Source organism: Scyliorhinus canicula, chromosome 11 (assembly GCF_902713615.1).
Source record: "Scyliorhinus canicula chromosome 11, sScyCan1.1, whole genome shotgun sequence".
NCBI classification, from domain to species: domain Eukaryota; kingdom Metazoa; phylum Chordata; class Chondrichthyes; order Carcharhiniformes; family Scyliorhinidae; genus Scyliorhinus; species Scyliorhinus canicula.
This window is the reverse complement of record NC_052156.1, coordinates 104,421,415-104,443,350: the sequence shown is the minus strand read 5'-3', so window position 1 is coordinate 104,443,350 and position 21,936 is coordinate 104,421,415. Positions and strand designations below refer to the sequence as shown.

At 48.0% G+C, this 21,936-nt stretch overlaps 1 protein-coding gene across 3 annotated transcripts in view; it reads left to right on the top strand.

Annotated features, from left to right (window-relative positions):
- The window catches only part of plxnc1 (plexin C1), a 215,072-nt gene that overhangs the window by 111,369 nt on the left and 81,767 nt on the right, over positions 1 to 21,936 (top strand). For all 3 annotated transcript variants that reach the window (XM_038810956.1, XM_038810957.1, XM_038810955.1), the window contains 9 exons: positions 8,972 to 9,059; positions 9,936 to 9,997; positions 13,493 to 13,632; positions 14,171 to 14,359; positions 15,736 to 15,826; positions 15,995 to 16,195; positions 16,294 to 16,449; positions 17,279 to 17,384; positions 20,800 to 20,901. In XM_038810956.1, coding sequence (XP_038666884.1) covers positions 8,972 to 9,059; positions 9,936 to 9,997; positions 13,493 to 13,632; positions 14,171 to 14,359; positions 15,736 to 15,826; positions 15,995 to 16,195; positions 16,294 to 16,449; positions 17,279 to 17,384; positions 20,800 to 20,901 — 1,135 coding nt within the window. The remainder of the gene's footprint in view (positions 1 to 8,971; positions 9,060 to 9,935; positions 9,998 to 13,492; positions 13,633 to 14,170; positions 14,360 to 15,735; positions 15,827 to 15,994; positions 16,196 to 16,293; positions 16,450 to 17,278; positions 17,385 to 20,799; positions 20,902 to 21,936) is intronic.

Here is a 21,936-nt window from a genome sequence, read left to right as displayed (position 1 = left end):
GTGGGCGCATGGCACCCCAAGGGTGAGGAGGGTCTTTTTGGAGCGGAGTAGGGACAGTGGAGGGCTGGCACTGCCCAATCTCTCGGGGTACTACTGGGCGGCAAATGTGTCAATGGTGCGCAAGTGGATGATGGAAGGGGAGGGGGCAGCTTGGAAACGAATGGAGAGGGCGTCCTGTGGCAACACAAGCCTGGGGGCCCTAGTAACGGCACCATGGCCGCTCCCCCCCACGAGGTACACCACGAGCCCGGTGGTGGCGGCCACCCTCAAGATATGGGGGCAGTGGAGGCGACATAGGGGTGAAATGGGAGGTCTGTTGGCGGCGCCAATAAGAGGGAACCATAGATTCATCCCGGGGAACATCGACGGGGGATTTCAGAGCTGGTACAGGGTGGGCATACGGCAGCTGAAGGACCTGTTTATAGAGGGGAGGTTTGCGAGCCTGGGAGGGCTGGAGGAGAAGTTTGAGCTCCCCCCGGGAAACATGTTCAGATATTTACAAGTGAAGGCATTTGCTAGGCGGCAGGTGGAGGGGTTTCCCCTGCTCCCCAGTAAGGGGGCGAGTGATAGGGTGCTCTCGGGGGTCTGGGTCGGAGGGGGGAAGATATCAGACATCTACAAGATAATGCAGGAGGCGGAAGCAGCATCGGGGGAGGAGCTGAAAGCCAAGTGGGGGGGAGGGGGGGAGGGGGGAGGGGGGGAGGGGGGGGAGGGGGGGGGGGAGGGGGGGAGGGGGGGGGGGAAGGGGGGGGGGAGGGGGAGGGGGGGGGGGAGGGGGGGGGGAGGGGGGGAGGGGGGGGGAGGGGGAGAGGGGGGGAGGGGGGGAGGGGGAGGGGGGAGGGAGGAGGAGGGGAGGGGGGGGGGGAGGAGGAGGGGAGGGGGGGGGGGGGAGGGGGAGGAGGGGGAGGGGGGGGAGGAGGGGGAGGGGGGGGGAGGGGGGGGGGGAGGAGGAGGGGGGGGGAGGGGGGGGGGGGAGGAGGAGGGGGGGAGGGGGGGGGGGGAGGAGGAGGGGGGGGAGAGGACTGGTGCGCGCGAGAGGGCGGGCGAGGGAGGGACATTTGCCTAGAGGGATTGTGTTGTAAATAATTTAAAAATTAGTAGGGGTAAATGTCTGTATGGAAAAACTCTTTCAATAAAAATTATTTAAAAAAAAAAATAAATGGGAATATACTAAAGGCGGTAGATGAAGTGACAGATCTTGGCGTACAAGTACACAGGTCCCAGGTCCCTAAAAACAGCAGTTCAAGTAGAAGAGGTTGTTAAGAAAGCATTTGGAATGCTCTCCTTCATTGGCAGAGATACAGAATTTAAAAGTAAGGATACAATGTTGGAATTGTATAGGACTCTGGTGAGGCCACAACTGGAGTATTGTGTGCCGTTCTGATCACCGCATTACAGGAAGAATTGCTCTGTACAGAGTGCAGAGGAGGTTTACAAGAATGCTGCCAGGGCTAGAAAAGTGTTACGAGAAGAGATTAAATAAGTTGGGGTTATTTTCCTTAAAACAAAGAAGGCTGAGGGGTGACTTAATTGAGGTGTACAAAATTATGAGGAGAAGTGATAGATTTGACAGGATAAAAATGTTTCTCTTGGTGGAGAATTCCAGAACCAGGGGACATAGATTCAAGAAAAGTGGCAGAAAGAGGCAAAGAAGAAGAACTTTCGTGGACATGAGGGTTGTGGGTGTCTGGAATTCGCTACCTGAGTTGGTGGTGGAGGCAGAGAGTCTAAACTCTTTTTTAAAAGTACCTGGACCTGCACCGTAGAAGGCAATAGAATTAGAAAGGGCAGCAGGGTGTCCTCGGGCTGGCATAGGCCGAATGGCCTCCTCTGTGCTGTAACTTTTCTATGATTCTAACATTTTCTAATTTTAGGCAGTTGTAACTCAAATATATTTGCAAAATATATTACTTCAAATTTTGGAGAGAATGTGGATTGACACTTGAGTGGATAATCCAAACTGGCATTTCAGTGCAGTACTGAAGGAGTATCAGAAGTGATGTTTTTTGCACATGATGTTAAACAGAGTCTGCTCTCTGAGGTAAAAGTAAAGTTGCCATTGTCCCAGATGGCCAAAGGCTGCTTTCCCCTTTGAAGGGGAGAGCTCACTGCTGGTGATTTAACCTGAGGATCACCACACCTCGGGCGAGAGACAAGGTTGAATAAGTGGGGCCTTCATGAATAACTTCAGCCGGTACAGTAATTGAACTCGCGCTGTTGGCCTCACTCTGCATCACGGATCAGCTGTCCAGCCAACTGAGCTGAACCGGCCCTCCTCCCTTAGGTAGAAGTAAAAGATCCTCACGGTAGGGCCTCACGGTAGCATGGTGGTTAGCATCAATGCTTCACAGCTCCAGGGTCCCAGGTTCGATTCCCGGCTGGGTCACTGTCTGTGTGGAGTCTGCACGTCCTCCCTGTGTGTGCGTGGGTTTCCTCCGGGTGCTCCGGTTTCCTCCCACAGTCCAAAGATGTGCGGGTTAGGTGGATTGGCCATGCTAAATTGCCCGTAGTGTAAGGTTAATGGGGGGATTGTTGGGATACGGGTTACGTGGGTTTAAGTAGGGTGATCATTGCTCGGCACAACATCGAGGGCCGAAGGGCCTGTTCTGTGCTGTACTGTTCTATCTTCTATCTATCTATCCTGGTCACGATCAAATAGAAACGTTTCTACCGACCACATTGCGTCTGAAAGTCAGAGCGGCACGTACCAGGAAAATACTGGTAAATGCCAGGAGACCTTGCTCCCGGGATCTACCTGGCTTGCTACGCCTCACAAGATCACGCAACGAGCGCCGGGAAACGTGGCTAAACCCGCTCGCTGAAGTGTCATTTGTGGTAGGTTTTGCTGGGAGTTTCCCGCTGACTCTGTTGGCGAGTTCCCCACCGCTATCTAACTGCACTTAGTCACTTTATTGGGCCTTGCGGTGTTTCTCCCTGGTCAAGCTCACACTTAGGGTGGGATTTGCCGGCTGTTCACGCTGGCGGAGAATTCTGGTCTGTCACCGAGGCACAGGTTTGCCGGAGACAAAGGGTGCTAGCAACAGGAAATCCTGTTGACAACAGCATGACCAGTAGATTCCGCTGGCGGGTCGACTCCGGCACCGAAAAATACGTGGCGGGCTGATTGGAAACTCCCGCCGTTAGAATTATTTTCATCACTGGGGAGCTGAACGCATTGGCCAGACGGGATCCTCAGAGAGCCATTTTGAAAGGATGCCCCGATTTCTAAGTGAGTTTGTGGGTCCCCCACACACCCCACCGATGGGCAATGTCACCCCCTACACATATGGGCAGTACCCCCTCCAAATGATGACACCCTGCTATGGGTTGCTGAGTGCCCCCTTTTCCACGACTTCCCACATCCCCATTTGGACTCCTCCCCTTCCATGACTGCCACCCTTCACCACCCCCGCCCCCACCTTCCAGAGACCCCTTCATACCTGCCCTGTACCCCTCCATTCTCCCCTCCACCCTATTTTCATGGGCATGACCCCACCCCCTCAGGCCCTGACCTTGGCAGTGCCACCCTGGCAGCCGGAAAACCTGGTACTGGCACCCTGGGAGTGCTCCTGCTGCCACCTAGGCACTGCCAAGTTGCCTACATTCCAGAGGAAGTGCCAGGGGGCCAGTCTGCAATATCTCTGGTCACCCAGGGGCCTCTGAAGGCCTGAGAATCCTTCCCGGGTTCTATTCCGCCTGGTCCACGATTGTCTGGACCAGCACAGAACGACGCCCGACTTGGGAATCCCTGGAGAGGCCGTTCGATGCTGGAGGGCCTGTCGAACCCTGGTGAGTATGCTTAAGTAGGTTTAAAACTATGGCCATGCCCTTTGTGGGCCCCTCGGCCCTCCACATGCTCTTCCTCCACCCGTGGAAACTTCAATCCCTCCAAACACTGCCTCATCCCCTCCACCCCGGCTCGCGGTTCCTACTCATATAGCCTGCTGTAAAAGTCCCGAAACACCCCGTTCATCCCCAGTGGGTCCAAGATCATATTCCCACTTCCCATTTCGTTCACTTTCCCAATCTCCCTCGCTGCCTCCCATTTCCTGAGCTGGTGTGCTAGCATCCTGCTAGCCTTAGCCTTCTCCCCATATTCATATACTGCTACCCTTGCCTTTCTCAACTGCCCCACCGCCTTCCCTCTAGATGGCAACCCAAATCCATCTGCAGCTTCTACTGCTCCTTCAACAGCCCCGCCTCCGGGGCCTCCGAGTACCTCCTGTTTACCTGTAGAATCTCCCTCACTAATCTATCCATCTGCGGTTGCTCTGCCTTCTCCCTATGTGCCCGTATCAAGATAAACTCCCCTCTCTCCACTGCGTTCAACGCCTCTCATGAAAATACCATAGCTGCCGAAACCTCCCCCATATTGTTTATCTCCACATAACTCCGAATGGTCTCTCTCACCCGCGCACATAACGCCTCCTCCGCTAATAACCCTACATCTAACCTCCAGTGCGGGCGCTGGCCCCTCCCTTACTCACTTGTAAGTCCACCCAGCGGGGGGCATCATCCAACACCACTATCGCCGAGTACTCAATGTCCACCACCCCCGCCAACAACGTCCTGTCCATAATGAAAAAGTCATTTTGGGAGTACACTTTAGAACATAGAACAGTACAGCACAGAACAGGCCCTTCGGCCCTCGATGTTGTGCCGAGCAATGATCACCCTACTTAAACCCACGTAACCCGTCTACCCGTAACCCAACAATCCCCCCATTAACCTTACACTACGGGCAATTTAGCATGGCCAATCCACCTAACCCGCACATCTTTGGACTGTGGGTGGAAACCGGAGCACCCGGAGGAAACCCACGCACACACAGGGAGGACGTGCAGACTCCACACAGACAGTGACCCAGCCGGGAATCGAACCTGGGACCCTGGAGCTGTGAAGCATTGATGCTAACCACCATGCTACCGTGAGGCCCCCCTTTGTGCACTTTGTGCACATGAGGAAAACAAAGAGTACGGCTTTTGCTCTCGGCTGCCCAAACCTCCATGGATCAACCCACCCCATCCATCTGTTCCATAAACCTCTTTAGTTCCTTCGCAACCGCTGACACCCTCTCTGTCCTCAAACACGACTGATCCAGCCTTGGATCTGTAACCGTATTAAAGTCGTTCCCCCCCTCCCCCCCCCCCCCCATAATCAGCCGATAAGAAAGTACCCGCCTCATGAACTCTACGTCGTCCCCGTTTGGTGTATAAATGTTCACCAGCACCACCACCATCCCCTCCAACTTCCCGCTCACCATAACGTATCATCCCCCCAAGTCCGCCACTATACTTCCCACTTCAAACGCCATTCGCTTTTAATCAGAATCACCACCCCCCTTGTTTTGGAATCTAACCCTGAACGGAATACCTCCCTCAGCCTAGTCTGATCCACCACCCTCAGGTGTGCCTCCTGTATCATCGCCATGTCCGCCTTTAAGCTTTTCAAATGTGCGAATACATGGGCCCTGTTGACCGGCTCATTCAGCCCTCTTGCGTTCCATGTGATCTGCCTGGGGGGAGTACCCCCCACTCTCCTGCCGATCAACCATAGCACATCCTGGGCCAGCCTCCATCCTGCGTCCTGGACCTCCTCAGGCCCGCCCTCGGGCGCCAACTGTCATCGACCCTCACCATGTCACCCTTCAACAGCCCTGTCAGCAGATTTCTACCCCACCTCCCTCTCTGCCTACCCCCACCCCATAACAAAATAATGATCCCAACCCCCATCAACACACTTACCACCTGCTCACTCCCCCACTGCGCTTCCGTGAGCTATCCCGCCCAGCTACCCATGGCGCCTAGCATCCCACCGCTACTGATCCCCCCCCCCCCCCCCCCCCCCCCGCCCCGCTCAATCATTCTCCGAGTGTAAACTTTACAATCCTCACCAAACACAAAGGAAAGAGCAACCCACTATCCCCCATCAAGAACAAAACAAACCCAAAACAGACAACGACCCCAAATACAGTGCAAAAATGGTTCATACAAACCAGGAGAAAACCAAAATACAAAATAGGAACAGCCTCTCCAGAGTTCAATGTCCTCCTTCTCCTGCCAGTCCATTGTCTCTCACAAATTCCATTGCCTCCTCTGGCGATCCAAAGTAGAGTACCGGCCTTCATACGTTACCCACAAACGCGCTGGGTATACCATGTCGAACTTCACACCCTTCTTGAAAAGGGCCAACTTCACCTTATTGAAGCTCGCCCTCCGTTTGGCCAACTCCACACCCAGGTCCTGATCGATGCGCAGTTCCCAAGTACACCCTCATCTGCCTGGCCCACCTCAAAATCAGTTCCTTATCCAGGAACCGGTGCAGTCATACCTCAATCGCCCTCGGTGGCTCGTTCCCTTGCGGCTTCCTCTTAAGTGCCCTGTGCACCCGGTCCACCTCCAAGGGCCAGCAAACACTCCTTCACCTAGCAGCTTCTCGAACATCTGTTCCACATATGCACCGGCGTCCTGCCCCCCAGCAGGCCCTCGATCCTCAGGTTTTGCCTGTGCGATCTATTCTCCAGGTCCTCCACCTTCTCTGCAGCCTCCTCTGTTGATCTCTCATCAACCTATCTCCACAGCCATTCAGGCAGGCTTCTTCTCGTGCTCCCCAACCACCTCCTCCACCTTCCGGATCGCCTGGCCCTGGGCCTTGAACCTCATCTCCATGCGGTCGATCCCCGCCTTTATCAGATCCACCAACACACCACTCTGGCCATGTCCTCCAAGTTCCTCATTGTAGCGGGAGATCAGAACACCATTTTAAATTAACATCCCGATCGCCAATGCCCCATTGCCAGGATGTCCCTGCAAGGTGGCCAGGTGATACAAGCAGTGCCAGGGTACCACCCTGGGATTGGCCACGCCAAATTGCCCCTTAATTGGAAAACTTTTTAAAAACGGGTGGGTGGGGAAGCTTTGAGGGCTAGTGGAGGGGTGCCACTGGTTGATACCAGGAGCCTGGAAAAGATGAACCCCCATCACCTTTGACTGGCCAGAAACCCGTAGGGTCAAACCTGCTGGGTTACACGTTGGGCACAGGCTCTCCCCATCACCCTGTAACAGTGTGGAAGCAAAATGAGGCTTGATGTGCATATTAATTGTCCACCGAAGAGCCTCAATTGGTCCAATGCTCCAAATGCTTCCCAAGCTGCGTCCTGTATAACGTCCTGTATAACGGAATAAAAGTATAAAATATTTTTAGATATAAAATAGCTCAGCAGACCTGGCAGCATCTGTAAGGAGAATTACAGAGTTAATGTTTAGAGATCAACATGATTCTTCTTCTAGAACATGAAAGAGGTAGAAATATGACGGGTTTTGTGTTGTTGAAAAAGACTGGCACTTGGGAAAAAAATTCAAAATGGGGGACAGAATTCATGATCCAAAATTGTTGACCTCAAAGTGAATCCAGAAGGGTCTAAAATGTAGATTTTATACTTCATGAGATTTCATGGGAAGGGGCCACAGGCAGGAGATAAGATGTTGGGGGAGATAGAGTGAATCAGGGTGCCACAGAGTGAACAGTCCCTTTCGAATGCTAACAGGGGAGGTCGAATGGAAGCTGTGTTTGTTAGTGGCATCATGCTGGAGTTGTGGAAATGGCGGAGGATGATCCTTTGAATGCAGATCTGGTAGGGTGGAAAGTGATGCCAAGGGGAACCCAAGGCTGGATTTTCCGTCCCGCCCGCCACATTTCTGTTTCACCCTGCCGGCAGGATGCTCTGTTACGCCGGCTGGTCAATGGGGTTTCCCATTGTGGGGCAGTCATACGCTGTCGGGAAATCCCTGGGCTGCGGCAAAACGGAGCATCCCGTCGGCAGAGAATCCAGCACCCTATCATGGTTCTGGGAAGGAGGGCAAGAGGTGAGAACAGATGTACGGGAAATGGGTCAGACTCAGTTGAAGGACCTGTCAAATACAGTGGCGGGAGAACCATTCGGCTGGGAAAAAAAATAAACCAAGTCAGAAGTGTCATTGTGGACAGTAGCATCATTGGAACAAATGTGACTGAGATGGAGAAATGGGAGAATGGCATGGAGTCCTTACAGAAAGCATGGTGTAAGGAGGTGTAGACAAGGTGGCTGTGAGCTTATAATGGAAATTGTGGGCAGTCTACTACCAGAAATGGAGACAGAGAGGCCAAGCAAGGGTCGGGGAGTATCAGGGATGGACCATGTGAAGGTAAGAAATGGGTGGAAATTGAAAGCAAAATTGGTTAATTTTTCCCATCCCAGCCAAGAGCATGAAGCAACACTAATACCGTCATTGATGTATCGGAAATGGATTGGGCATCCATAGTGAAGAGGAAGTGGTTCGGGCCAGGAAAATAGAAATTGTTCAAATGATGGAGGGCATCAGAGGAATCACAAATGTAGGTGGGAATAGATTGTACGGGAGATAAAGTAGAGTCAAGATAGGACAAAATAAGTTCAGTGAGACAGAAACAGACTGAAATTATGGTTCTGCCAGGCCAGTCCAGTTGTAGATTTTGGGAAGGAGGTAGAAGCTGGCTGTATGGGGTTGGGTTCTATGAGTTTGGAAACTGTGGAGAGAAGATCTCCAGAGGAGGCAAGGTCAGTGATATTCCTGAAAACATGGCTTGACATTTGATGATGGGGGTCATGGTCCAATAGAAATAGGAAGAAGTGCCAGAGGTTTGCGCTCAACCTCTGCAAGGTAGAGGTCGGTAAGCCAGACAACAGCAACATCACCCTTATCAGCAGGTTTTCTATTAAGGTCAGGATTTAACCTGAGAACAGTTTTCACATCCACCTACTTGTTGATTTGGAGTTTTTTTTAAAGTAAATTGGCTATTGGCCAATTTTCAAATGTTCCTGTCCTGCCCGCAATGATGCCTTCCACTGGCAGGACAGGAAAATCCTGGCCTTCGTTTCTGCTGATACACTAAATAAAATGTATGAGGTCATCTCTGATCGCTTATGAAATTAGCATTGTTGCTTTCATTTCAGTTTGTGGCTGAAAGGAGGATAATTCCTGTGAATATAGTCTACAGAAAAAATCCCAGAATCGTTATTGATAATCCCAACAATGTCACAGGTAATAAAATATTAATTCTTTAGAATTTAAGGGATTTGTTCTATTGACTGATCAATAACAACAGTACATATAAGCAAGTATTTCAACTTTCTTTCATTTCTAAATAAGTGGAAATGAGATTCAGGCAATGAGATAACAAACAATGACTAGCTTCCCATAACAGAGTCAACAAGCTGGATTTTATGGTCCCTTGGGAGCAGCAAATTGGCAATCAGGTGGAGGGGTGGGGCATAAAACATTGTGCAATGCTATGGCATTCCTCATACCAGGAACCACTCCCCATCCCTGCTTCAGTTTTATCAGCCCTAGAAGGCAGGACTTGCAATTGTGTCACCAACAGCAAGTTGGTGCTGTCAATGTCTTGTTTATTCTTTTATGACTTAAGACTGAAGGATAAAATTGGTCCCAGACAGTAGCACAGAACAGACAATAAGAAATCACCTGCCCGATTAAACCCTGGCCAATTTTCCCACTGTTTGAATTCAATGTGAGTAACAATGGAGGTTAGGAAATCATTGACAATGACCTGAGGAAAGATGGATGCTGGATGTCATTAACAATGAGTTGAGGTAAGATGGAGGCTGTGTTACTAAACAATGGCCTTCAACTCTTCTACACAAACGCTGAAGGCTAATTTCACCTGAAAGTCAATCACAAGCTTAACTGATAAAATCAGTGGGCTTTTGTGTTAAGGTGTCTATTTTCTTCCTACTTACATCATTGTTCTTCGCAAAACAATTGTAAAATATTAACATTGCAGTGTTAAGTGATTTTAAAATAAAAGTATTTACACCCTAACCTACATTACTGGCACCTGAACCTTCTTGTTGCACTGGATTTTACATCCCAATTGTATTAACGTTTCTGTTTTAACAGTTTACAGTTGTGATATCCAAAAACCAGGCTGTGTTTTCTGTACTCCAGAAAGGATTTGTACGGTAAGAGTCCTTCCTGTTTCTTTCCTTGGTTCCCATTTATTTAATTTTATTATTTTGGTCCATGGACCCATAATCGGAATGTGCCGTTAAGTAGGAGATTCAAAGTTGAAATAGCCAGCTTGCCAGGACATTGTGTTTAAAGGCTTTGTATTTTGGAAAGGAGAAGTCAGACTCTTGAGCATCGAGTGGATCTTAGGAACCGGCTTTGGAAGGCATTGGTTCGATTGGTTAACTAGCAACCAGTGGGTTGCTCAGGGACAATGTTCTGCCTGACAGCAGTCTGATTGGTTCCTGTGTGATGCTTTTTGAGAGAACTCGGCAGAAGTCTTTAGAGAGGTGTGGAAGTGAAAGGTGTGGTGTCTCTCTCTGTAAGCAATGAGTGCACGGCTGTAAACCTCAAATGATGCTTAGTCTGCAGAGAAATTGGACAACCCTGTCAGAGGAAACCATCTCAAGCCTAGAAGGAAGATTTACCAAAACGAAAGCCTGAACTTCAGAAAGACATTGACTGGAAGTCCTCCCAGTGTATCAAAGATCCTTATCCTTTTATATTTCATTTATTCCCCTTTGAAAAAAATGAAAATCGCTCATTGTCACGAGTAGGCTTCAAACGAAGTTACTGTGAAAAGCCCCTAGTCGCCACATTCCGGCGCCTGTCCGGGGAGGCTGGTACGGGACTCTGTTGTTTATCTCTGTGTGTGTTTGTATAGAGAATGGGGCAATTTAGGAGGGGTGAGTTTAGAAAAGGATAGTAGATAGTCAGTTTTCTGTCCGGTTAATTATGATACTACAGTAGTCCCCCTTTATAACGCGGGTGTTGGGGTCCAAGACAGCCACCCGCGTTGCATCCGAGCCGCGGATATCCACGACGGGGGTTTTAAATAAATTTAAAACCCCCATCGTGGATCTAATTAAAACAAGCACTGCTGCATTTTTAACAACTTAAAAGTTGGATTGGAGGGAGAGAGCAGCCGGCAGTGTCAATTTCAGCGGCCGGCTGATTGTTTCAGTGAGAGAGCAGCTTCCCTCTCCGGATCAAAGTGAGCCGGCCGCTGAAATTGACACTGCCGGCTGCTCTCTCCCTCCAATCAGAAACATTAAAACTTAAAAGTTGGATTGGAGGGAGAGAGCAGCGGGCAGTGTCAATTTCAGCGGCCGGCTCACTTTGATCCGGAGAGGGAAGCTGACAGTTGGGGTCCATAAGCCCCCCCGCCGTATATCGCGAACCGCGGTATTGCGGAGCGCGGTATAACGGGGGACTACTGTACATAATAAAAAGTTACTTGTGTTTTAAAGTTACAAATCTGGGGCTGGATTCTGTGACCCCCCTCGCCGGATCGGAGAATCGCCGGGGGGGGGACGGCGTGAATGCCGCCCCTGAAGTCTCCGGCACCAGAGATTCGGCGGGGGTGGGAATCGCGCTGAGCCTGTCGGCGGGCCACCCTCGGCGATTCTCCGGCCCGTGATGGACCGAAGTCCCGCTGCTGTCATGCCGGTCCCGCCGGCGGGAATCAATACACCTCCCTTACCGGTGGGACTGGCGGTGCGGGCGGGCTTTGAAGTCCTGGGGGGGTGGGGGGGGGGCGATCTGGTCCCGGGGGATGCCCCCACGGTGACCTGGCCCACCAATCGGCGGGCGGGCCTGTGCTGTGGGGGCACTCTTTTCCTTCCGCGTTGGCTATAGCCTTCACGATGGCAGACGCGGAAGTGACCCCCTCCCCTGCGAATGCGCGGGGATGACGTCAGCAGCCGCTGACGCTCCGGCGCATTGGCGGACTTCCGCCAGCCGGCGAAGTCCCTTTGATCTCAGCTGCCGTGACACCAAAGGCCTTTCCCACCGGCCAGCGGGGCACCAACCACTCCGGCGCAGGCCTAGCCCCTCAAGGTTAGAGCTTGGCCCCTAAAGCTGCGGAGAAATCCGCACCTTTGGGGCGGCCCGACGCCGGAGTGGCTCTCACCACTCCATCCCACTGGGACCCCACGCCCCGCCGGGTAGGGGAGAATCCTGGCCCCGGTGACTGTAGTTTATTGGGCTCAATCAAGGACCTCGAGTATTTTAAATAAAATGTAATTTCACCTGTGTTGCGACTTCGGATCAAGTGGGGCAGGAATTGACCGCGCACCGCCCAGGCTCTCATGACATAAGGAATACTCAATAGTTAATAAAGTTTTATGTTTAAATTGTATAAATAAAGCTTTGATTAGTTCTTGTTTATAGCTATGGATATAAAACACCATTCCTAGGAATGCAACTTCCATCAGTTGCATTTTATGAATTTTGAGTCCAAACATAGAACATTACAGCGCAGTACAGGCCCTTCGGCCCTCGATGTTGCGCAGACCTGTGAAACCCCTATAAAGTCCCTCTACACTATTCGCTTATCATCCATATGTTTATCCAATGACCATTTAAATGCCCTTAATGTTGGCGAGTCCACGACTGTTGCAGGCAGGGCATTCCACGCCCTTACTACTCTCTGAGTAAAGAACCTACCTCTGACATATGTCCTATATCTATCTCCCCTCAATTTAAAGCTATGTCCCTTCGTGCTAGCCATCACAATCCGAGGAAAAAGGCTCTCACTGTCCACCCTATCTAATCCTCTGATCATCTTGTATGCCTCAGTTAAGTCACCTCTTAACCTTCTTCTCTCTAATGAAAACAGCTTCAAGTCCCTCAGCCTTTCCTCATAAGATCTTCCCTCCATACCAGGCAACATCCTGGTAAATCTCTGCACCCTTTCCAATGCTTCCATGGCTGTGATAGGCTTGTGTTTACATGAGTAACCCAGTGGTGTTCTAGTTGGTAGAAGTTGTGCGTTTGGCAACTGCTAATGAAGGAGTCTTGGTGAGTTGCTGCAGTACATTTTGTAGATGGTACACACTGTTGCTACTGTGCATTGGTAGTGGAGGGAGTCAATGTTCAAAGTTGTAGCGGGGTGCCAATCAAGCAGCCTGCTTTGTCCTGGATGGGTTGAGTAAGCATGTCAACGTTTTTGCATGGGCCATGTTTCTATTTTTTTTCGCACTCGAGGGACCAGTGAAGAAATTTCATAATGATACATGAATTTCAAAAAAAAAGTTGAGTTTGAAGAAAAGAAACAACTTGCTAAGCAGAAATAAGTTAATGTCGCAGTAATAAATTGCTCATTTAAAAAAAACATTAACGTGAAAGTGTGTGTGCTGATGTTTTCTCCCACAGTCCAAAGATGTGCAGATTAGCTGGATTGGTCATGATCAAAGCTCAGGGATAGGGCGGGAAAGTGGATCTCGGTGGAGTGCTCGTTTGGACGGTCGGTGCAGACTCAGTGGGCTTCCGCACTGTAAGAATTCTATGAATTCCATTGTTGTGTTCCCTGCATTATAACACTTACTGCACTTCAAAAGTGCTTCAGTGGTTATGATTTGGAACACTCTGAGATTGTGAAAGGTGTTATAGAAATGCAAGTCTTTTTAAGCAAAACAGTAATTTTGAAACTTCTTTTCTTTTATCAGGAATCAGTCGTTAAGTCTCTGGAACCAAAACGTGTGGCCTCATCCAGGAGGGCCACAGTGACCATTTTTGGTTCTGGTCTAAGTATTGGATATAGTGCTGTGCTTCACATCAAAGGAATTAGTGATTATGTAACAGCCAAGTAGGTGCAAATTGTAGTCATTTATGAAGAGTAGTTAGATTTGTTCCTTTTGAATAACTAATTATTAATTCTTTTTGACTTGGCATCGAAACAAAGGAACAGGAGGAGGACATTTGGCCCTTTGGGCTTGTTCCACCATTCAATGAGATCTGACCTGACCTGTGACCTATACCCCAAATCCCTTCGGCTGACAAAAATCTGTGAATGCTAGATTTAAAGTTAACAGTTTACGAGCATTAATTCCATTTGGAGAAGAGAGATCCACACTTCCACTACCCTTTGTGTGAGGAAGTGTTTCCTAATTTCACTCCTGAAATGTCTGATTATTGATAAATGGAGCTTTGCTTTTTCCACATTAAGGGTTAGTGTACCTTTATTTATAATGTAGACAGAGAGTTATTATTCCTCCAGCTGCGAAGTACCTGATCTAGCAATAATTCTTCACACAGCTGGTCACGAAAACAATCACAAACAAGTAAAATGTGTACATTAAACAGAATATTAATATTTACTGTTTTAAAATGTCTTTCTCCACCAGATCGAGCAACTGTACTATTCAGAGCAACACATCAGTAAGATGTGTTTTACCAGAGACAACCCATGGTAAAAAGACAGCGTGTTTACTGTATGATTCTGAAAAGGACTGTGCAGCTAACAGGACTGCTGTACTGGAGTACATCAGTAACATTCTTATTACAGGGATTCAGCCAAATCTATCCTGGGCGAGGTGAGTATGATGGTGAAGGGAGGAGAAGACGTTATGTTTTTGGGTTGTTTTGGATCTTATTCTAGATTACTTTACCTTTTGTATTTTAAATATTTTGTAGGGCTCTGTCCCTACTCCCAAACCATTTCGACCCTGAGATCCAAGTGGTGTAATTACAAACCAGCAATAAATCTGCTTTGATCAATATTTCTTAATACTCCATAGTAAGATCTTGGTACAGTTTCACTTAAATCTTCAGAAGTGACGAGAGTATCACTGCACAACTTCTTTAAAGTATCAATGTGAACCAAATATATTTAACACATTATTAACAGATGAACATTCAAACTGATACAACTGTTTACATTTTACAAGATAAAAGGACTTCAATTTCCTGAGTAGATAAAATAACAATATATTTTAATTTAAAAAAAACTAAACTTTTAAAATAATAATAACCTTTATTGTCACAAGTAGGCCCACATCAACGCTGCAATGACGCCCCTGTGAAAATCCCCCAGTTGCCACACTCCGACCGACGCCTGCTCGGATACAGAGGGAGAATTCGGAATGTCCAAATTACCTCACAGCTCGTCTTTCATACATAGCTTTTAAATACACTCCTTTTGGGATTATCAACGGACGAGTGCCAACTTCATTGTAAATCAACTCCCTACAGCTTTATTGACAGTGATGAATTAGAGGGTGGAGGAAAGGAAAACCCACTCTCAGATCATGCACAGGAATATCCTACTGTCAAAGCTCAGATCCAGGGAGATAGCCTGTCAAAGCTCAGATCCAGCGAGATGCCCTGTCAAAGCTCACATCCAGGGAGATACCCTGTCAAAGCTCAGATCCAGGGAGATACCCTGTCAAAGCTCAGATCCAGGGAGATACCCTGTCAAAGCTCAGATCCAGGGAGATACCCTGTCAGTGCTCAGATCCAGGGAGATACCCTGTCAGAGCTCAGATCCAGGGAGATGCCCTGTCAGAGCTCAGATCCAGGGAGATGCCCTGTCAGAGCTCAGATCCAGGGAATACCCTGTCAGAGCTCAGATCCAGGGAGATGCCCTGTCAAAGCTCAGATCCAGGGAGATGCCCTTTCAGAGCTCAGATCCAGGGAGATGCCCTGTCAAAGCTCAGATCCAGGGAGATGCCCTTTCAGAGCTCACATCCAGGGAATACCCTGTCAGAGCTCAGATCCAGGGAGATGCTCTGTCAAAGCTGCGATCCAGGGAGATGCCCTGTCAAAGCTCTGATCCAGGGAGATGCCCTTTCAGAGCTCAGAAGTTACACAAGAAGATCCCACTGTTAAAGATCAGACCTACGCTGGAGATCCCTGATGCAACATATCTTGTTGTGGTTTGACCTTCTCATTTGCGGTTTGCTTTCTCCAGTGGAGGCCGAGGCATAACGATAAGCGGCAGAAATTTAGATGTGGTTGAACAGATGTGGACACGGTTAACTGGAGACCCAAAGAAACCGGCCGTGAGTTTATTTTATTTCCAGTAACTGAAGCTTTCCTGTTTTAACCTCAGTTAATCATGAATGATGTGTTTAATTTAGATGAAACTGATTCTTATTTTGTATGCAAAAGCATAATATATCTTTGACTTTATTTATTCCCTATCTCAATGTTTTCTGTTTGTGGGACAGGAATGTTCAGTTATTAATTCAAGTTGGGTCTGTGAATCACCATCTGCTGAGAACAGCGAAACCCCTGGCACGCATATCATGTTATTCCATCTGACTGGATCAAAGGAGCAAAACTTCTCTGTGACGTACCAAGAGAACCCTGTGTTTTACAACTTCACTACAACAACAACTGATGACAAACAACTCCTGATAACTATAATGGTAAATAGTATTGTATTTCCTCATTTGTTGAGCCCCAACTCTCATTTAATTTAGGGCTCTCTCTAACCATTTTACCTTTTCAATTATTTATTTTACAGAAAAAGGAAGATAATTTGCAACTTAACGAAAGTGAAATTCAGGTTTCTGTTCTGAGGGATAAGGGTAACCAATTGAAATGTAATGTTATAGAGGTGATTGAAGATAAAATAAAATGTGTACTAAACACATCCGACACTTCAATATCAGAAATAGAAGTAAGTTTTTTTTTCTATCTATTCATTCCTAGGATGTCACTGGCTAGACCAGCATAAGCTGCCCCACCCTAATTGCTCTTGAAAATGTGATGATGAGCTGCCTTCTTGACCCACAGCAGTTCACATGGTATAGGTACTCCCAGAGTGCTGGGAGGAAGGGGGTCCCAGGATTTTGATCCAGTGGCATTGAATAAATGGCGATATAGTTCCAAGTAAGGGTGGTGTATTGTTTGGAGGGGAACTTGTAGGTTGTGGTGTTCCCATGCTTTTGCTAATCTTGTCCTTCTAGGTAGTGGAAGTCACAGTTTTAGAATGTGCTGTCGGAGGGACCTTAGTGCGTTGCATCTTGTAGATGGTACACACTGCTGCCACTGTGCATTGGTGGTGGAGGAAGTGAATGTTTAAGTTCATTGGTGATAATGCCATTGATAGTCAAGAGAGGTGTTTAGATTTCCTCTTGTTGGAGATTCCTATTGCCTGGGACGAGTGTAGCATAAATGTTGCTTGCCAATTATCAGACCCAAGTTGGAATTTTGTTCAGGTCTTGCTGCATATGGACTGCTTCAGTATCTGAGGAGTAGCAAATGGTGCTACCCCAGGAAAGGGATTGAACCCGGGTCCATGGTGCCATGAGGCAGCAGTGCTAACCACTGTGCCGCCCTTTAGTCACAGAATACTTATTGGAAACATTGACAAGTAACTGTGCTGGTAACATCTTAAATATTTACAGTTTGTTATGGACCCTGACCTCACATTTGTTTCAAAATTCAGCCTAATTTGTTGTACAATAAAGCATCCAAAATGTGTTAAAATTGTGTTTTCTATTTAGGTGAAAGTTGGAAAATATGAGAAAATTTTAATAATCCAACCCCCCGGAAAATTATTTTTCATTGTATTGATTGTAATACCTACTATGCTGCTGGTTTTCATCATCAGTAAGTATTTAATATATATTATGTAAGATTTTCATGTATTTCTGCAGAATAACGGATCACTTGCTGTTGCTCTGATAAAATAATTTTTGTCTCTTAAATTCCTATAATGGTTTCACTTGGTCTGTTTAGACTAAAACTGTGATGGATGGAGGAAGGTTGGATGGCTGGAGGGAGAAATGGCATAGAGAGAGGGTTGGATGGACAGAAGGATTTATGGGATGGAAAGAAGAGGGATGAATACAAAGAGGAATGGATTGATGTAGTGAAGGATCATGAACGGAGAGAGATGGATGGATAGATGGAAAGGAGGATGGATGGAATGGAGAATGGGATAAATAGATACAGCAGGAGGAGAGGAATGGATTAATGTGTTTTTTATAAGGTATGGAAAATAAAAACTGAACATTTGTACAAAGTGAAAATAACTAAGGCTTGAAGAGATAACTGTTTTTTGATGGCAGTTATTTCAAAGGTTCACAAGGTTGATCCCGAGTATGGAGAGATTCTCTTTTGAGGAGAAGTTAGGTAGAATGTGCCTGTTCTCACTGGAGTTCAGATAAATGAGAGGTGACCTTACTGAGACATATAGGATTCTCAGGGGTCTTGACAGGGTAGATGCTGAGGAGACATTTTTTCTTCCAGGACCAGAGGGCGGAATCTCAGAGTAAAGGTTCGCCCATTTTAAGACAGAGATGAGGAGGAATTTCTTCTCTCAGAGGGCAATAAACCTGTGGAATTCCTTACCGCAGAGCTGCAGAGGCTGGGTCGTTAAGCATGTTCAAGGCTGAAATAGAAAGATTTTCAGGATAAGTATTTTGGGAATGTGGTGGAAAAATGGAGTTAAACATTATATCAGATCAGCTATGAATTTCTTGAATGGTGGAATAGACACGATGGGCTGAGTGGCCTACTTCTGCTCCTATGCCTTATGCGAAAATATTATTCTGTTCACAAAGTGTTGCTGGTTAAATTATTGTATGACCCATTGGGGCAAATGTCCCCAAAATTTCCCCCCTGCCCTTGCCCTGAACTTGTGTCTTTCTTTAGATGCCATCCTATTCCCTGCAATGGGCCGGAATTCTCCGCCACCCAGGAATCGGCGTGCCCCCTGTGGCGATACTCCGGCCCACGATGGGCCGAAGTCCCGCTGACAGGCCAATCCCGCCGACGTGGTTTCAACCACCTCTGGTGGCGGCGGGATTGGCGGCGGGAGCGGGCCCCCAGGGTCCTGGGGGGGCGCGGGGCGATCGGACCCCGGGGGTGCCCCCACGGTGGCCTGGCCCGCGATCGGGGCCAACCGATCGGCAGGCGGGCCAGTGCCGTGGGGGCACTCTTTTTCTTCCGCCGCCAGCACGGCCTCCACCATGGCGGCGGCGGAAGAGAACCCCCCTACCGCGCATGCGCCGGTGGTGACGTCAGCGGCCGCTGACGCACCGGCACATGTGCGAACCGGCGAAGGCCTTACGGCCAGCCCCGACGCCGGGCGGCAGGCGTCAAAGGCCGTTGGCGCCGGTTTTGGCGCCAGTCGGCATGGCGCCAACCACTCCGGCGCGTGCCTAGCCCCTAAAGGTGCGGAGTGGTTGGCGCCACTCCGCTACTCCGGGACCCCCCGCCGGGTAGGGGAGAATCCCGGCCCATATCTTTCGCATGAAATCCATTTCCTGCTCCTTCTGTCCTATTCCAAACAAACTATTTACCATTCAGCTTGCATGTTAGCTGATATTGATAGTGGTTCTCTTTCCTTCAAATCACCCATCTCATGTTTGAAATCTCATTTACCGATCGCCCCTGTGCTCACTGATCTTCACTGGCTTTTTGACTCGCGCATCTAGATTTTAAAATTCTCATCCAGATGTTTCAGTTCCTCTTTGGGCCTTGCCCTCTCTATCTCTGTAATATTTTCCAGTCCCACAGGTCTCTGACAATTCTTCGCTCCTCTAACTCTGGCCTCCTATACCCCTGATTTTAATTGCTCCACCACTGGATGACATGCTTTCAGCTGCTGAGGCCCAAAGCTCCAGAATTCCCTCCTTCAACCCCTCGGCCTCTCTCCGTCTGTCCTGCCTTTAAAATGCTCCTTAAAACCAACCTTTTGATCAAATTTTGTTTAGCTGTCCTGATCTCTATGTTCAATGTCAAAAGAAAAATGTTGGAAATGTTTTTATTGATATTACTCTTGTTCACAACCTTGGGATTTTTTACAACATTATTTACACAACATTCCAGCCTTGAACCAAACGTGGACAATAGAGCTGAATTGAAGTGAGGTGGGAGTGACTGCCATTGACATTAAGGCAGCATTAGACCATGTGTGGTATCAGTAAGGGAGATGATGGCACAGTGGTGGTAATGTCACTGGACGGGCAATCCACAGGCCCAGACTAATGCTCTGGGAACACGGATTCAAACCGCACCATGGTAGCTGGTGGAATTTAAATTCAATTAATAAATGTGAATATAAAAGGCATGATTCAGCAATCGTGCCGGGCACAACGGGTGAATCACACAAGAGCCCCAAGCCAGGTGCCACGTGCGGGGTCTCAAGCCACCCGTCACGTCGCCATTACGCTAATTTTAATACCCGGATGCCGGATTCACCCGGCGCCGAGTCAAAGGCCGCGATTTTGAGACCAGACGTAACGGCTTCTCGGTGGAGCTCACAGTCCATTAGAGACCCTTGGGTTGCGGGGGCAGGGCGGGTTTCCCAGGGGCCCTCGTCATCAGGGTTGGGGCAGTGAAGGGGTGGGGGTGACTAGAGATCGGGGCTACTGTTCAGAATGGTGCCCCGATCTGCAATGAAACGTTCCAGCAAGAAATCCACTGAAGTGTGGCCTCGGTGGGGAGAAACATCAAGGCCCAAAAACTAGCAAAGTGCGGTGAATAGCGGGGTGAATCTCGGCGCTCCTACCAAACACGCCCAAAACCAGACTTTGGCTTTTGTCCGCTGGTGGTGGCCATGACAACTAGCATCAACTTTTATTAAAAAAACCTTTCCGGTTAACTAATATCCTTTAAGGAAGGAAATCTGCCGTCATTACCCGGCCTGGCCAAGGTGTGACCAGTGACAATGTGGTTGACTCTTAACTGCCCTCTGACAGGCCTAGCAAGCCGTCCAGTTCAAAGGCAATTGGGGATATGACACAAACATTGCCACGGACACCCATGAGTAAATTATAAAAACATAAATTGTTGGTCGTGTACCTTAATACACACCATTTTTTGTGATTCATTGGACTCTTGATCTGTAACTTTTTTGCCACATTTCAATCAATATTGGTGATGTGTTCAGAATCATTCCTGCAGTAATTGATCTTATCTAATGTCTAATATCTAATGTCTAATGTTATCTAATGTCTAATGTGGAATCTCCTGCTTTTGTTTGGTTCAAAGCTGATCAAATTTTTTGTCTCTTTAGTTTATTTTGTGGGAACCCGTCGCAAGGCCAAACAGTACTCACAGAGATTAAACACCCAAATGGAACTTCTGGAAAGCCAGTTCCGAAATCAAATTCGAGAAGGTAACTCGGAGCAAATGTTGAACCCTGACAATTGCTGTATTACAATTAGCAGAAGACAATCTGTGGTATAAATGGCATTACAGGATCATACTGAATCTCTATCACCAATCTACCTTCAATCACTTCATCCCAGCAACTCCCATCAGATCTATGGCAATCCTGGGATTTAATGGGAAATTTCACCCCACATTCCAAGGATAGAATAACTCTAAACTCCCTTCAGGGTTTGTCTCCGGCCCTATATTTCACACTGTTAGTGCAACCAGAACAACCTTCTTTGGAGTACTAAAATGGCTATAAAAGACAAAGATGTCCATCATCCTGCATTCGTAAATAAGAATTACCTGAATACGTAAATTGTCAAATATATTGGAAATCAGAAATGCCTGTTTGGTCTTCTCTAAAGGAAGCAGCGCTAGGATCTCACTGTCCAGCCAGCTCGGGTAAGACCTCCATTGTCTGAATTACATTCCACTCGATGTGTGGGCCTCAAACATGCCCCTTACTTGCAAGTACAAAGCTATTTCTGCCTGCTTCACAATTAGGTAAAGGAAACTCATTTATTTTCTCAACACATCTTTGTTTAAAGTATGCAAACTTTGAAATCCCAGTTAACCACTAGCTGGATAAAGCCACAAAATTCCATGGGTTTAAACAAACAAAATAAACTTTACTCTGCAGAGTTAGATAAACAATATAATTTGTAATATCTACCTTATGCTCTAACATACAGAATTAACATGAATTAACAGGCTAACTGTGGCCAGACATACACACTGTGTATTAAATGGCACATGCAACCAAGATAGATCCCTCAGATTTCTCAGCAGGTGGGAAAGTAACCACTGAGAATCACAATTGGCGCGATCTAATGGAAAAGTTTAGTGTGGTTGCACGCATGAATTGCCGGGTGCTTCCCGACAGCCTACCGCACTGAATAGCCTGGGCCGTGCCTGCCAGCTCCCTGTTAATGAGAAGGAGCAGCTCTTAAACCAATTGCGCAGAGCAAACCCCAGACAGCACGCAGCCATGCCA